This window comes from Etheostoma spectabile, chromosome 4 (genome assembly GCF_008692095.1).
Source record: "Etheostoma spectabile isolate EspeVRDwgs_2016 chromosome 4, UIUC_Espe_1.0, whole genome shotgun sequence".
Lineage (NCBI taxonomy): Eukaryota > Metazoa > Chordata > Actinopteri > Perciformes > Percidae > Etheostoma > Etheostoma spectabile.
The window spans coordinates 19,692,058-19,708,666 of NC_045736.1; the positions used below are offsets into that span (position 1 = coordinate 19,692,058).

Here is a 16,609-nt window from a genome sequence, read left to right on the forward strand (position 1 = left end):
TTTAACAACACAATACAATACACTTACAAGCAACAAAAAATAAAATAATACAAGGGTTACCTTGTGTTTGAGCTTCGTTCAACACCCATACTGACTACATAGAAGCAGGATAAATAAACCATTGCACATCAGTATGTTTAAATTACTCTAACTCAAGGCCTAGAATGACAGGAGTCCATCTTCTCACAAACAAAGGAACCTTCAACTGTAAAATAGCAGTCATATTTTCCATTGTATGGACCTGTTTAATTTTTTGTCTCCACTGAGCTACTGTAGCGGGGCCAGGCTTCATCAATTAATAGTAATCATTTTTATTGCGGTCATTAACAAAATATGTAACATGTAACTTTGGTCCTTAGAAAGCAAGTTTTCAGGTATTCTCTCCAGTAAGAAAAACAAAGGGTCCAAGGGGAAATCCATCTTGGGCAGTCCCAGAATACGTGGGTATGGTCTCCCACTAGACCACAGTTTCTCCAGCAAGTGTTGGTGGCAAGTGGGTGTTGTTTTTAAACATTGATACCTTAAGAGGGGTCCTAAAGAATCTCATCTTCAACTTTGTCTACCATCTTAGTGTAGTGTGTTAGCATGCTAACATTAGCACTAAACATAAAGTACAGCTGAGGATGATGGGAATGTCATTAGTTGTGCAGGTAGTCCTAAACATAGGCAAATTGAGATTTTGACTACAGCCTTGCAAATTCTGTCCAAATAATTCCTGGGGCATCGCAAAGTGCTTTCCACTTGAGCAGGTACTTTTTAGGGGCAAGAAACTGCACAGAGGAACTAATTTTAGACCCTGAGTTCCTAAAAATGTTCTTCAAAAAGTTCCTATGGATGAAACAGGTGGGAAACTCTTAACTTTGCTATTATGCCTTAAATCAATTTCATATAATAATCAAAGTTATTTCTGCCTTCATATCAATAATGATTTTGTCATATTTCTTGAAATGTTAACTACTATTGTTTTTTTTTAAATGTATTTTCTTCAATAGTTGTTATGTCTTCACATGTCACATTGCTGTAAAGACTTACTCCGACAATGCTTGCACAGCCATTGTGACAGTCTGTGTTTGCAATGACTCATTGCTTCATGGTAAATAGATCTACTGAATCTCATGCTGCCTTCAATGAATTATTCCCTGTCAAAATCAGGTGATCTGTGTTCTCTGACTCACTGTTGAACATGGTGACAAGGGTCTCTTTCAGGTGACCTAAAGATTATCTGCTCATGCTCAACAGGCACTTTCAGTCATTATTATAACCCATGTGAGGCAGACATTAAGAGGCACTGAGAGTTAGAGGTGTGGCGATCAAATAGTTTTTTTCACCGCCAGCAGCAATCAACGTAGAATTGCAGCCCAAAAGCTTTTGTATGACAGTGGAAAGAGTGCAGTGTAGTAGCAGCACAATGCAGCCAAAAATAACCCTGAATGTGACAAATAAGATGGAAAAGAAGAGAAGGTTGTGGCGGTTAGATGTGATAATTGTGCAAGGATGCCAGGGACATGAAGATGAGTGTTGCTGACTCCCTTCTGTGCCCCCTCAGTGCCAGCCCTTCACAGACGGCCACTGTCACAGACCACAAACCAGCAGCAAGTCTTAAAGGACCATACACCAGGGTTTTTGTATGTTTTGTCCCATTTAGTACAGATCTGCTCTTCTCAAGTGTCATGAGGCAAAACTACAAGTATGCTGTCCTGAAGCTGAATCTACAAATGTTAAAAACAACTGGGTCAAAATCTGCAATTTATCAATATTTCCTAATTTTCCCCATCTTAATATTAGTAGGCAAATAAACAATTAAGTGTGGTTGGGACCCCTTACAAATTGATATCCACAAACCCTTTTAATAGAAAATTCGATTGATGGATTGGTAAAATGTAAAGTCCTCAATATAGTGTGTAATATTTTTTAAAGTAATTTTTGTATGGAGCCTGGTAAAAAAAAAAAAGAAAAAAGAAGACCATTTCAGGCATGATTATCTAACATGCTTTGCAGCACAGACACATTTTGAACTGCCACATAATGTGATCTGGCTGTTTGATATCTGGAGTCGGATGTTTACCAGAGCAGCCCTCTGTCCAGTGACACTTGGAACTACGTGAAGGTGCAACGTCCTCACAAGTTTACATCAAACAACTTCTATTTTTACTTTACCAGACATGTACAGTATTATCCGCACCAGTGACACACAGGTTACTACCAATCACTTCTTCTCTCTGGGCCTCCCTGTTTGCGTTAAAAACCTATTGCAATTAATAATCACGTGTTCTAAAATAATGACACATGGTTAAGAACACGTTGGTGGTCTGTGCATGCTTTATTAATAATTAAATGCAGGTTTCAGTTATATTTGTGTAGTTGTTTTTGTTTTGCAAACACACCAAATTTAAGATGGAAAATACCAAAACTTTCACCTCATTGCAATACAGTCTTTACGACCAAGAGAAGACATCAATCTATGTCAAAATGATCCAGTAGCCAAAATCCCAGACGTTATATATATAGCCTCATGTCATGATCCCTGTATTAAATTGATATTACCAATATTACGCCAGTGTTGCGACAATCTGCTCTTATCAGTTCTGTTATTTGCTCAGCTTCATGACTCGACAGCCATATTGTCAGTGATGTTGATTTGCTTTTTCTACACAATCCAAAAAGCTCACTGTATTTTTATTTTTTATTTTTTTTACATTTTCCTTGCGCATACTGGTCAAAAATGTAATAAATTGTGATATATACTGTATATGTTAGATAAATTTCTGTCTCTTTCCTCCAACAGAGGATGTTACCTTGCTGTGTGTTTGATCTTTAGTTTGAAAAGTATAAGTTTCTACTGGTGTGAAGTGACTCACTGAAAGATTTTATGTGGATTTGTAGATGGTTCATAAATATATCCTCTCTCTGTCCCCTCAGAGGCCAGCAGAAAAATGTCGCTACGTGGTAGGCAGTGTCCTGTGTGAGGGTGAAGAGAAGCCAGATGAAGAACTGCAGAAGATGTACGAGAAGTTTGGCTTCAAGGTGTTTTCTCTACCTGAAGTGAGCCACGCTGTGACCACCAGCTTCCCCTGCTCCACGCCTTTGTCCCACGTGCTTGGACCTTACAGGGTCTACCCCAGGCTCTCTTCCTACATTGAGGTACAGACAATATGAAAATATGATAGCACAATGTGGATGTACCTATAATCACTGGAGTCACCCTGAGGCTCTTTCTTTAGCATTTATCTCAAATGAGTAAAAGCTGCATTTAGTGAATCTCGATTTGCCTTTGCTATTCTTACCAAAAAAAGAACAACAGTGAAAAGGAAACCCAGAAGTAAGGGTTTAAAGAGTGTGCATGTCTCAAATGTTTAGTAGAAAGTTTCTATCTATATAGAACAGTGTATGCCATCATTATAAAAAATAACGCTCTTCTTCACTCTTCTGCTTTATGCTTGTCAAAAGCCCCCCACTCATGTGTTGTTTAATTCATCACATGAGCAGATGAGGTATTTGAAGTAGATTAACAATAGATGAAGTAGTATGAAGTAAAGGTACGTGCCTGCGGCCCATATGCTGGGCCCCATGTCCTCAGGACAGGCCTCAAAAAGCTATTGACATTTACTGATGACATTTACACACATGGATTCATTTTGCTGCGTCCCCCCGTGTGTGTGTGTGTGTGTGTGTGTGTGTGTGTGTGTGTGTGTGTGTGTGTGTGTGTGTGTGTGTGTGTGTGTGTGTGTGTGTGTGTGTGTGTGTGTGTGTGTGTGTGTGTGTGTGTGTGTGTGTGTGTGTGTGTGTGTGTGTGTGTGTGTGTGTGTGTTGTGTGTTGGGTGTGGTGTGTGTGTGTGGGGGTGTGTGTGTTTAAGCTCTTGTGTGTTCACAGGAGGTAAAAAGGACACACTTCCTAGTCAGAATATGTACCATTACGTCTATAAATCTGCTCCATTTAGCCTGTGTAGAACCTTTTTTGCTCATATTCATGAGGGTGGGAGGTGTTGACACAAAACAGTTTGATGGCAAGAGGGATCGCAAATGAGTGCTGAAATTCATTGGTATTTCTTTCCAATTCTGTGAACCTTTTTGGTATTTTATCAGCAAACTGCAGTGTTTGAATTGCACACACCCAATGACTCATCATCATATGATTGTGCCATTTTGTCATAGGTGTAGCCTAGTGTTTGAGTTGCATTGAATCCTCCGTCTGTTGCCATCCTGTGTCCAGCTCAGGAAAGTAAAGGGGGCAAAGATGCTGACAATGGCATTGTTCATCTGCATCCAGCTCTGTCAGCATATCGGCGGCTGTGTCTCAGTGGTAGAGTTGTCGCCTGCCAATTGGAAGGTTGGTGGTTCGATCCCTGCAGTCCCCATGCCGAGGTGTCCTTGGGCAAGACTCTGAACCCTGAGTTGCACCTGAGCATCGGAGTGTAAATGTGTGTGAGTGTTTGTTTGATGGCACCTTGTACAGCAGCCTCGGCCACAGTGTATGAATGTGTGTGAATGGTGAATGGTAAAAGCGCTTTGAGTAGTTGTTGAGATTAGAAAAGTGCTACATCAAAGCCATGCTAAAGATAGCCTAAGTGTCATAGGCCTCAGTTGGTTGCGAAAGGTCTCAGTTGGTTGTTCTTGGCACAGACAACAAAGGTTTGTTTTCCTTATTTGTTCATTTGTTAAAAAAAACACAATATATAACAATATACATTATATAGGATGAGCTCGAAAATGAACATACTACAGTCTGCCTTGTGTCTCCTCTAGTACATCGAGTCAACAACTGTCTCTATTCACCTTCCCTGGTTGCGTTACACCCATGACGCCCCCCCTCTTGCAGCTCGACCAACCAGTCAGAGTTGCTAGTGCACCGTCAAGGGAATAATCCCCTGCCGGCTTCCCATCCAGCAAACCCTAACAATTGCAGTATCAAACTCGTGGCCATACACCCCCCCCCCCCCCCCCCCCCGACCAATTGCGAGTCAATCACAGCTGTCAATCATGACTTTTCACCCTGTTTGTATAGCATTAAATAACTAATTAAAAAAGGTTTTCAGAAAAACGAACACTTGAACAAATCTCAGTGTGATAACAACTACCTAAAATAACAGAAACTATCTTTGGGAAAAATGAATTTGATGTGTACAAAATCATGCATGGATTACAGTTTCAGCATCACAAAATGATAAGATGTGTCGAATTTTTGCAATGTTACTGGGATGGAAAAATGCTGTCTTGGTAATAGCCTTAATGTGAAGTCCATACTGAGAAAGGGAACCATTAATGTAGAAACTGTTCCTAGAGAGTGATATATTGTTTAGCGCAAAAAGAGAATGTAATTTACATTATCTGTTGATGAGGAACAGCAGTTAGGTTTGATTGCACAGCGAGCTCAACGTTCATAGACGGCAGAGTGGATCCTCTGTAGTTTGGGTGAAGGTGGTTATGTTTAAAAAGGTCAGCTCTGTTAAAACAGGAAAAGTTGTCCACATAAATCATATTGATAGTGTTACAGTAGGCTTTCAGCCAGATATGGAGCTAACGTACTCTGCTGGACTTCACTTTACCAAAGCAGGGAGGGGAGAAGGGGCTGGAAATAACATTATTTGTCTGTTGCTTTAGTGTTTGCAGGAGGAGGGTAAAGTCTCTTTTTAGTGTCTCAGACTGTTGAAATTCATTAAGACTGTGTCTTACGATGCATGTACAGTTTATGCATAAACCCCTGGTCCTGATCTCCACATTCTAATCCTCAAAGAACCACTGTCTGACCAGCTTATCATTATGTACCAGCCATCTCATCTTTTTTGCAGTTTGGTCTCAGCAGCACTATGCTAGAGGGCAGGACAAACTCACATGCACTGACACAGAATAAATGATCTGAAGCCATACAAATAGCATCTCTACAGTGTTAAAATGTAGTAGTATTCCCTTTTAGGCGCTAGTGCTGTTACATAATCCTAGGGCAGTGTCAGTGTGTATCTATTGTGAGCATGCAACTCTGTCTGTCAAGCCATATGATGTCACTGTAGGAAAAGTTTTTACTCACTCAGTCCATCAGTTGACCTGACTGCTATGACAGGTGGTTAAGGAGCTTCTCATGTACATTAGATAGGCTAATAACACACTAACATCCAGTTTGAGTTATGGAGTGGTGAGTGCATTATGCATACCAGCTGCAGCAAAGCAAATGAATAATGGAGCATAGTTTAAAGAGGCTTGGTTAGAGGGTGGAATTTGAACGTGCTAGAAATGTGTGCCTATATACTGTACGAATGATTAATTAAATAGGTTTGTAATATGAGGGACTTTGAAAGCAGGGAGACACTCGTGACGTAGCGTTGTACTCTCTATCTACTTTAAATCCAGTAGATTTTATAATCTACTGACAATTATGCTAATCTATGTACAAACACAGTAAGGGAACATAAACGTGCATTGTTTGATTCATTTGTGGCCTCTTGGTAAAACAAGTTTCAATATTAGCATATATGTAATACTATTACTCTATAAAGTATATATGTGTTAGCAAACAATTGCTAACACAAGCTAAGTTTATCAGAGCTTTGACTGCTGCAGCTGAAAACAAAGGTGATGATGAGAAGGTTGAGACAAAACAGTAAAGTTGTGGGCAGACCAAAATGACTTTACTGAACGATGCTAAAATGCACCAAATCACAATGACCTGATCCTGTATTACAAGACTACCCAGTTGGGTGGTAATTATTTGTTTTTTTGTCACCGTTAACTAGTTATTTGACCGATGGTTCATATGAAAGTAATTAGGGCAGCTTGAAGCCTTGAAAGTTTTGGTCAAATTGTGCATGTGCCCCCATCAAGACTGCGTAGGCCAGACTCAAGGCTGGGCACAAGGCCAAACAGTAAGCCCACCTCACCAGAGTGTTTTCTCAAAGACTCTGGTACACCTCCTGGCCTCCTATAGTGATTCAGTTATCAGAAAACGGGTTAAGTGCATGAATGCCGTTTTTCACTTGAATGCTTTCTCTCTGGTCCAACAGCGTCATCTCCACGTCAACTAACCTCGCCTCATCTTTTCCGTGCACAACAAATAAACCAATACACACACACACACACACACCCACACACACACACACACACAACACACACACACACACACACACACACACACACACACACACACACACACACCAAGGTATACTGTAGCTTAAACAATCTGAAGTAGGTGATAGGTGTTAAATCCTGATGTTTTTAATGTTCCGTTAATAATCAGAAGGTATCAATGAATTTGTGTGATCACTAGAATGTCTAAGATCGTGGTAATTTGTGCTCAGCAGCTGTATATTCAGGTCAGTCTAAATGAAAGCAGTGATTGAGCGAGTATGAGCACAGGATGCTTGGGGTTCTATAATCTCCTAGCTAAAAAGCCTGACACGAGAGAAGAAAGAAGAACATATAAAGAAATAGCTTTCACGCTATATTAAAGGATTTGGTCAAGCCTTGTTGGATCTTTCTGAAAGCACCTCTTCAGGACATAAAGAGTGACAGTTAACACGCATTGTGGGTGTTATTTTGGTGGCTGCGTCAGACAAAACTCCCCTAGTCCCTGTGAGCAGAAACGAGATGAGAAACCGATTGCATCCACTTAGTAATCCATTTATCTGAATCAAGCCCTCCCCTACTTTCTATGCTGTATTATGCCACAGTTGTATTTGCCTTGCAGGTCCCACAGCGTATAAAATGTAAATAATATCTTGGGTTTGTATCATCTGGGGTATTCCACAATTACTCAAATTGGATGTATTCTATATATTGTTATTCTGTATCGTTGCTCACGTTGTCCTTATAGAAGAAATGTTATTCTTAGAAGGAGGAAAATCATAAACAGTGCTGATAAAACAGTCAGTTTCAGCTCACAAACACAGAATTGTTAACTCTGTATCAGCGTTTAAGTCCAATTTCCATTTTTTCTCTCCATGTACTGAAAAGAAAGTCTTAGAATGCTTAGCATAATTTCTTTTTTACAAAACTGTAATTATTGCTTTTTAAACCATTTTAAACTATTTTAAACATGTACTACTAAAACAATATTTCTAATATTTGCTCATTTTTTTGGCAGCCCAGTGACACTGAGTTAACCCTCATGAGGCACGCTAATGCTTTCTACCAGTATATCACAGACCCTAAGCAGCCCTATTGGTCCACACTATCTGCAGTATCATCAGCCATGATGAGGTTTTACATGCTTCTACACTGACCCTCCCAGCTCCTTTTGGTGGTTTGGCAGGATTCTACATCTTTAATGCCTCATAGACTCCCTTAACTGTTCTCTGTTCAGCAATTTTTGCGTGGGAGGGTGCAGAATGGCAGAGGTTGTGGCTGCGATGACATCAAATCAAGTCAATAAGGGAAGTTTCAATATGTGAGCAAGCATGTGTCTGGCTGATTGCTTGACAGCTTGGTGAAAATTTGAGTTAGAGGAGGCAATTCAATTTTATTTATAGCATCAAATCATAAGAGTTACCTCAAGACACTTGCTGATAGAGTAGGTCTAGATCACACTATAATTTACAAAGACTTCAACAATTCCAGTAATTCCCCCAAGAGCAAGCATTTAGTGCAACAGTGGCGAGGAAAAACTCCTTGGTAGGGAGAACCCTCAAATGGTGAGGGAAACCTTGGACAGACCCAGGCTCTTAGTAGGCGGTGTCTGATGGTGCCGGTTGAAGGTGTGATGAACAGTGGCAATACTAGTCACAATAAAGATAATGGAACAATGATTAGAAATAGTAGTTGTAGTAGTTCATGGCGTAGCAGGGCACTGCAGGGTGTAGCAGGGTGTAGCAGGGTGTAGCAGGGTGTAACAGGGCATAGCAGGACACACAGCATAACTACAGCGACGGCTGCAACCAACCATGATTTAGATGCCATCCTAATCCAAGGAAAACTGCTGGCCGAAAGCAGAGGAACTAATACAGGAGAAATATGATCTCTTTTCTTAGTTCTTGTCAGAACACGCACTACAGCATTCTAGATCAGCTGGAGAGTCTTAAGGGACTTATTTGAGCAACCTGTTAACAAGGAATTACAATAGTCCAGCCCGGAATTAACAAATGCATGGACAAGTTTTTCAGCATTATTTTAAGACAGGATGTTCCTAATGTTGGCAATGTTATGAAAATAAAAAAAGGCTGTTCTAGAAGTTTGTTTTAAGTGTTGTTAAAGGATATATCCTGATCCAAAAATGGGCTAGAGGCCAGGGCAATGCCATCCAGAGGAGCTATATCTTTAGATAATGTGGTTCGGAGGTGTTAAAGGGCCAGCACAATAACCTTGGTTTTGTCTGAATTTAACATCAGACAATTTTAGATCATTCATGATTTTATATCTTTAATGCATACTTGGAGTTTAGCTAACGGATTGGCTTCATCTGGCTTGATTGAAAGGTATAATTGGGTGTCATCCGCATTGGGTGTCATCCGCAGTGAATGTTAATTGAGTCTTTCCTAATAATATTGCCTGGAGGAAGCAATTTCCTACAAGCCTGTCTGCCCTTTTTGTGTTTGTGTCTATGCGTTTTTTAAATGTAGGTTGTGGGGAGAGCGAGATAGGTCTCCTTCATTATTAATGCTGTCATTCCTCAGCATTGTTCCCTCCATTACAAATTTTATTGGTAAAAACTTCTTGTTTTTTGAGGCCTTTCAAAAGTAATAACCCTCTATATATAGTGGCGGCAGCCTCGGGCCTGCAATACTTCATATTGTGTATTCACAATTAATATGTTTTGTTATCCCTTTTCTCTGCCATTTGCCAGCCTGTGGAGGAAATACTTAGCTGTAGATGCACAAGGCTATATTTAGACACCAATGGCGGTCATAACAGTTTCATCACTTTTTCTCTTATCTTTCCTACAAAGCAATGAGCCACACTGGGCTCTTCCCAAATTTTCATATATTGCTCTTCTGTTTGCTGTGCCATAACATCTGAGAATCTTTTTAAGGCTTCCATAATGGAGAGTCAGTAGACTCATGTCATTTTTTATGCATTATGAGGAAAGCATAATTAGTTTTTTCCAATAGTGGAAAGTAACTAAGTACATTTACTCAAGTGTCATACGTAAGTACAATTCAGAGGTACTTTACTTTCCATTTTTGCTGCTTACACTTCATTTCAGAAGGAAATATTATACTTTTTCTCTCTGCTACATTTATCGGATAGCTATAGCTACTGGTAACTTTATTCACAGATAATGATTTTACATAAGAAAATGTGTGATTTGAAAAATAACATATGATTTATTTCTATAGATTCAACCACCCAGTAAAAAGTTGCTGTTGCGGCTGGTAGTTAAGTACCTCACACATAATAATAAAAATATAATAACTTTAAGATTCTCCAGCTGGTTGACACTAAATCTTCATCTGAAAGATTTGGCTTTCAGGTTCAATGGCTCTTTGCCTTCCTAGAATTTGACAAATGTGAATTGGCATACTTCACGACAGATTGAAGTTTTTAATTGAGTGGCCAGAGCAAGATGTACTTCAAGTTACAGTGCCAATGGCATTCAGGCGAACATTTGGTGGATGTAGAGTTGATGTGATTGTAGAAGGTTTTGAAGTATTTGTTGAAAGACCTTTTTATTTGCTTGCTAGATCACAAATGTGGTCAAACTATACAGTAAGCCTCACCACACTGTGAAGTTTCTGATTGGTGTTACTCCCCAGGTCACTTACAGATCACCTACTAGGCGAGGGAGAGTTGGAGATAAGCATATTACTTAATGCCGTGCATCATAACATAGACCCAACTATTCGAAGAGGGTGGCCTCATGTTTAGCATACACACATGAGAGTGGTATCTTCTCATCTAATTTTTAACAAAACAAATAAGCCAAAATGTTCCTTTTTATGTATTTGATTTACTTGCACCTTTCAAGACCATGTTGTAAACATTTATGCAGTCCCGAGCTTTAATCATTCTGACAGTCTTGTAACGTCGCTCTGAGGCTCCTATTCTTAGTGACAATCCAGTGATGCAGTCAGTGAGGTTGAAAGCAGGCAGGACAGTTTGTGGTATCTTATTGATTCCTGCTTCCCACCCTGCTCTGGGATACTCTTCCCTCTGAAACTCCAGCTGGGCATCACACATCATGCTGTCAATTAGTTATCAGAGTGTAAGAGTGAGCACACTCCGACATGTAGTGATTTAACTGTTGTATTTGTGACCTTTGTGTATTTCCGTCCGTCTTCTCTACTGTGTGTGGCTGTTAATCCGCCTAGTTTTTTTCCTCCTCTTTTTTCCGACCCACTTAGCCTCACCTATTGATATGTAAAAAATGGTTGCCATGGTAAAATTGCCACTAAGGCACTGTGTTTATTTGATAGAAAAAACAGCAAATTCCACATACAGGTATTTTGTACATATGAGTGCATATGACAATTTTAACCTGTGTTTTCAAAATGTATGTCCTCAAAATTCTGTTAACTTTTAAATACCCTTTTAAGCTACTGCTACAAAACACTTTTGTTTCCTTGATATTCTGCACTGTCCTTTTTCCTTTCTGACCTGTTTGAATGTGTGGGCTTTTCGTCTTTCATCAGCTGAAATTGCATGGCTGCTTGGGTGTGAGACCAAGGCAAAGGGAGTGTTTAAAACTGACAAGGTTAGATGGCAGAAGCTGTGTACATCCACAGCATGGACAGTTCCTCTCTGCACTCACATCCCATGCTCTCACAAAATTGTGTTAGTGTGTGCCAAGTAGCTTGTTCATCAGATAACTCAGGTTTATTGACTTGATTTCAGCTCACTACATCCAGCAAAGTTGGCTAGGACATCTTGGTCTTTAATCAGAAATCACAGCCTTTTAAGAAGCAATTCTCTGTAGGATCTTCGGGTTCAGTCTAAATCTGTCCTGTTTAAGTAGCAGACTGTGGAAGAATGGGTTTGTGAAGATTAGGCTTATTTTGGCATCATCATCCTTGCAGGAGGTCCATGAGGCAGGCTCTTCTGTGGATATCTTAAAGAGGAAAGTGAGGAACAGTTTTATTTTGACCACTGCATTGACTAACGATTTTGATTTCAAATAGAAAATTGAGCTTTCAATTTCAGAATTAGAAGCAGGAACGGGATCCTTCAGTTTTTGTTTTTTCTTCTCTCTCCACACCTGCCTACCTGTGCACATCTGAAAAAACACAACAGACACAGTGTAGCTTACCAGCTGTTAGCTTACAGCTAACGCTATCTTAGTGCTAGCCTGCAGCTAGACTATTACAGACACCATAGCAACTGCCAGAGTCGGAGATGACTGAGGAACAACAGAAACTCCTCCTATTAAACTAAACTTATGGTGCCTTCAATTGTGCCACTAAAAAAACTAAGAGAAACTGTTGTTTTGAAGTACCCTTCTGCCATCTAGTGGCTCTTATAGTGGAATTCCTGTTACGACAGCGGTGCCAGATAGTATTTTAGATGAAATGAACCATCTACACAACTTTCTAAACTCAGTATGTAGTGTGAAACTAATCGCATGATGTTCAGTAGTGGTTGTTTATAGTGCTTTACCAGTAGGCTTTAATTATTTATTGTTAAGTTTGTCATATTGGTGGTACAATTTTGTTGCAGTTCAGGCTGGGATCCACTTTTAAAAACGAGCCTGGGCCTGGGTCAGGCTGAAACCAGTGTACGATCTGGTCTCTCTGGGCTGTATGTTCTTGGCCTAATATAACTTTACTCTATGTGTCTGTATTGTTGTTTGCACATTTTTTGTGGCATCAGATAATAATTAAGAGTTTTACAAAATGAGCGAGACAAAATAAAAAAGGGGCAGTCTTTTGAATGGTCATCAGATACTATCTGTATGCTGTGTGTCATCTATGGTTTAGCAATCGTGCCTACTTTACAAAAAGTTGTATATGCCAGAATAACCAAGCAAGCCCCTGTGGCTGTGTTGGTGAGAAAAGGATGCAATCTGCCGCTGTATTTTAAATTCTCTCCAAGTCTGCTCCATATCTGCGATTCTCACTTCAATCAAAGGTCTCTGTATTTGCTAACAACTGATGGTCAGACCTTGATCTCCAGCTCACATAAACCTGACCTCAAGGTCAGAAGCGTATTGTCCTATGCACCGCATAAATCCAGTGCCCTCTGTCAGTCATTTATTCTGCCTCTCTGGCTGTCACAACGTGAAAAGGCCACACTGCATTGCCACTGTGGGTGAGCAAATATTGGGGTAAATAGATGCCAGATTACTGAGAAAGACCCCTCTGGGTGGAACATACGGAAGCTAATCCACAACCCCTCTGGCTGTGGCGACAGGGGAGTAGAGCAAAGGTCTTAAAACAGATCAGCTGTTGACATTTCCTAAAATTCTAAGTATTACTTTTTTGTTGCTTGATTGTGTAGCTGGTGTTATGCTGCAGACATTTTCTCTGTGGGTTTGTTTGTTCTCCAGTGGATGCATACTAAGATGCTGGGCTTATGTAAAGTAGACCCACTGACACGCACTAGCCTTTGGGCACTTCCGCACCAACAGCAGGGGAACAGAGGAGTAATATTATGTGGGGAGACAGGGCATGCTCTGTTTATGTTGCACAAGTGGTAATAATCTGGTAACATGCTGGATGCTGTGTAAATGCAGCTTGTTCAACAATGATACTGTGGTTCTTGTCTCCTTTATTTTGCATTTATACTCTATCTGTTTAACATTTGCTTTACTTCCAAAGTGATTACTATAATCATGCTGTGTAGGAGGGTTTGCTATTTCTAGTGTAGCAAACGTTTAGGAGCCCAACAAAAACAAACTATTTAGCATAAGGATAAAAATGGTCTTGCTTTAGGCCCATTGAGAAATACTACTTAAAGCTATAGCTAAATAATTTTTAGTAATTAAACCACTGGTGCTTCAACACAAATGTTATGTCCCAGACAGACCAGTCCCAGACCCAGAGCTATCTCCACAGTGCTGTGTTAGCAGTGGAGTATGGTCTGGCTACACCGCGTATCTATACTTGGGTAGGGGAAAAAACGCTCTGGCTTGTTTGTTTTTCTTTAAACCAACCACAGTGGTCCTGGGCGGGGATAAGCCCTGTATGCAGCAATGGTGCTCTTGCAAAATTATAGCATACCTAGCAGAAGGGGAGAGACATCCAACGCGTCAGGATTTATTTCCTAGCAATGTACATCTGTTGAGCGAGACTAGACACCAATAACAGCAGTGTCAAGGAAGCGTTCCTATTTCCAAGGCTAAGCAGTTGACCAGGTCAGTAGTCAATCACATGGCTAAAACACATATAGACCACCTTACACTCACATTCATACTTACAGACAACTTAGTTTTTTGTTCACCTAACCTTCTTGTCTTTTGTACTTTTTAGAAAACTTGAGCACCTGAAGGAAACTCATGTAGACACAGGGAGAACATGCACACTCCCAAGCAGCCGGGTCATTTTTCACTTTGGATTTTACCAACCACTCAAGAAAGTAGTTGCTGAAACTCATTTCATTTTCTACTGCTAGAAATACAGGCTGATGTTGATCACATTTTCCTCATTTCCATGTTTGTCTGCATAGAAAGCCTCTTTGCAGCTGAACCTTCAGGCAAAATTACCCATCAGCAGCCAGTACTGTAAATGTGCTAGTGTTGACATATGTTTTTCTGCGTCCTGTTCCATTGGTTCTGGAGCTAGAACTCTTCTGGCTCAACACTCCAACAGCACAATTTGTATACCAGTGTTGACAGTTAGTTATTACCATATTGTAAAAAGTGAGATTACCATGTCCTTTCTGATTTTTAAGCAGGTCTAGGTGCTATATAAATACTGTGAAAGTATCAAAATGCGGACTTCAAGGATAAATGCACACAGGCTGTATTCAGAAACGTTGCCTTTAAACGAGCCATCAGGACTTCCGTACGGGTGTGATGTCACAACTACATATAGGTAAAGTGACGCTATAGCCATTACCCGGCTGCATAGACACCGAGAATACAGATGCGGAAGACCGAAACACTGGCCAATCAGAGCCTCTTCTTGCATTGTTCCATAGACTACACACTTACATATGTCGCATTCCAATTAGCAGCGGCCTCAAGCTACAGTGGGAACAATCTAAGTGAAACAGATGCCTGGTGAGCCTTCCCTCATTAAAAGAGATAATACATCAGTGCTTTGTACTGTGGAGCCTGGAGAAATGCTTCATCGGGTGCAAATATTGATTCTGTTTACTCTCTCCCTGTAGGATGCATGTTGTAGATCCATGTGGCTGAATATTTGCTCTGATTAATGATCAAAGAATGAAGTCATTTAGATTTTGTATGTCAACAGTGGTCATAGGACTCATTAAGTTTTACATAAGTTTTACACATTTATCTGTGTTCATTTTGAATATTAAAAAGTACATTTCTTTAAAATCAATAATATCAATAGCTGGGTGAAAAGGGACCAAGTGGTGTGCAAACACTCCATTTATTGTTTGTTTTATTACTAAAAGGGACAGCAGCTCATTTATGCTTTCTTGCATCTTCATCTTTCTGAGCTGTGTAAACAATGTTATCATTGTTTACTTGTTAAATGCAATCAACTGTTTATTCTTAATTGCAGTAGTAAAAACTATGATTTTTTTGTGAAAATTGGTTTAAGAAAAAAAAAGAAGAGGAAACCATAAGCATTCATTTCACATTGTTCCGAACGGTTACGCACCTAAATGAATGTTATTTCTCTCTGTGTATTTATCTTTTATAGTTTGTAACATATCTGCCAGGATCCCACCATCCAGATAATGTTGTGTGTTATGCAACAATCATTTCAACATTAGCCTCTGACATTTTTTTGTTCCAAACTTCCCAAACCGCTGTGGTTCTATAAATTCACATGTATTTTAAGACATTAATGAAAAAGGGGGTTGGGGTGTAGCGCCTTGTTATTCACAGAACTTGATTTTTCATCCAACAATGAGCATCCTGCTCATTGGTGGTGGTGTGTTCCCTGCCTTTCCTGCTGTGGAGCTCTCCTCACAACTCACATGTTTGTGAAGCTGCTAAAGGCATGGGAGATAAATGGTGTTGATTAAGAGACTGTGTCAACATCATCTTCTGCCTGCTCTTTGCTTGTTGCTCAAGTAGGCAGCGAGCTCCTTGGAGAGGCAGGAGGAAAATCTGTTTATTTGTGGATGTGTAGCATGTCCATGAGGACATGTGGATATGAATGTTGAAAAAAAGGGACACACACACACACACACACACACACACACACACACACACACACACACACACACACACACACACACACACACACACACACCACACACACACACGTGGATATGTGTCAGTGTTTAGCTGTGTAGAGCTCATGTTTTCCATGTCACCAAGTGTACAAGGAATAAAATGGTCACAGAGATGCGTGTGAGCTGCTTGATTAGATTAGGGTAGCAAATTGATTGTAAGCGTGTAGTTGTCTCTATCGGAAAGTGCCACTGATTGCGGAGGCGGGTAAGCGTGCTGTTGCCTAATTTGATCACTCAGCAGCTAATGCAATCTGCATTACGGCAGCTATTGCGGATTGGGATTAATGTGCCAATAGGCTTAGCAGGAATGGAGAGTTGGAGGAAATTTATACTTCTGGAGATTGCACACAGCAATGTGATTACTAGAAGTTGAAGAGTG

General features: G+C 40.2%; 1 protein-coding gene and 1 long non-coding RNA gene across 2 annotated transcripts in view; both read left to right on the top strand.

Annotated features, from left to right (window-relative positions):
* Positions 1 to 16,609, top strand: part of LOC116688438 (uncharacterized) — a 466,907-nt gene that overhangs the window by 345,598 nt on the left and 104,700 nt on the right. The gene's annotated exons all lie outside the window — the stretch shown is intronic.
* Positions 1 to 16,609, top strand: part of tex264a (testis expressed 264, ER-phagy receptor a) — a 62,441-nt gene that overhangs the window by 11,207 nt on the left and 34,625 nt on the right. Inside the window, exon 2 of the mRNA XM_032514438.1 lies at positions 2,920 to 3,141. Coding sequence (XP_032370329.1) covers positions 2,920 to 3,141 — 222 coding nt within the window. The remainder of the gene's footprint in view (positions 1 to 2,919; positions 3,142 to 16,609) is intronic.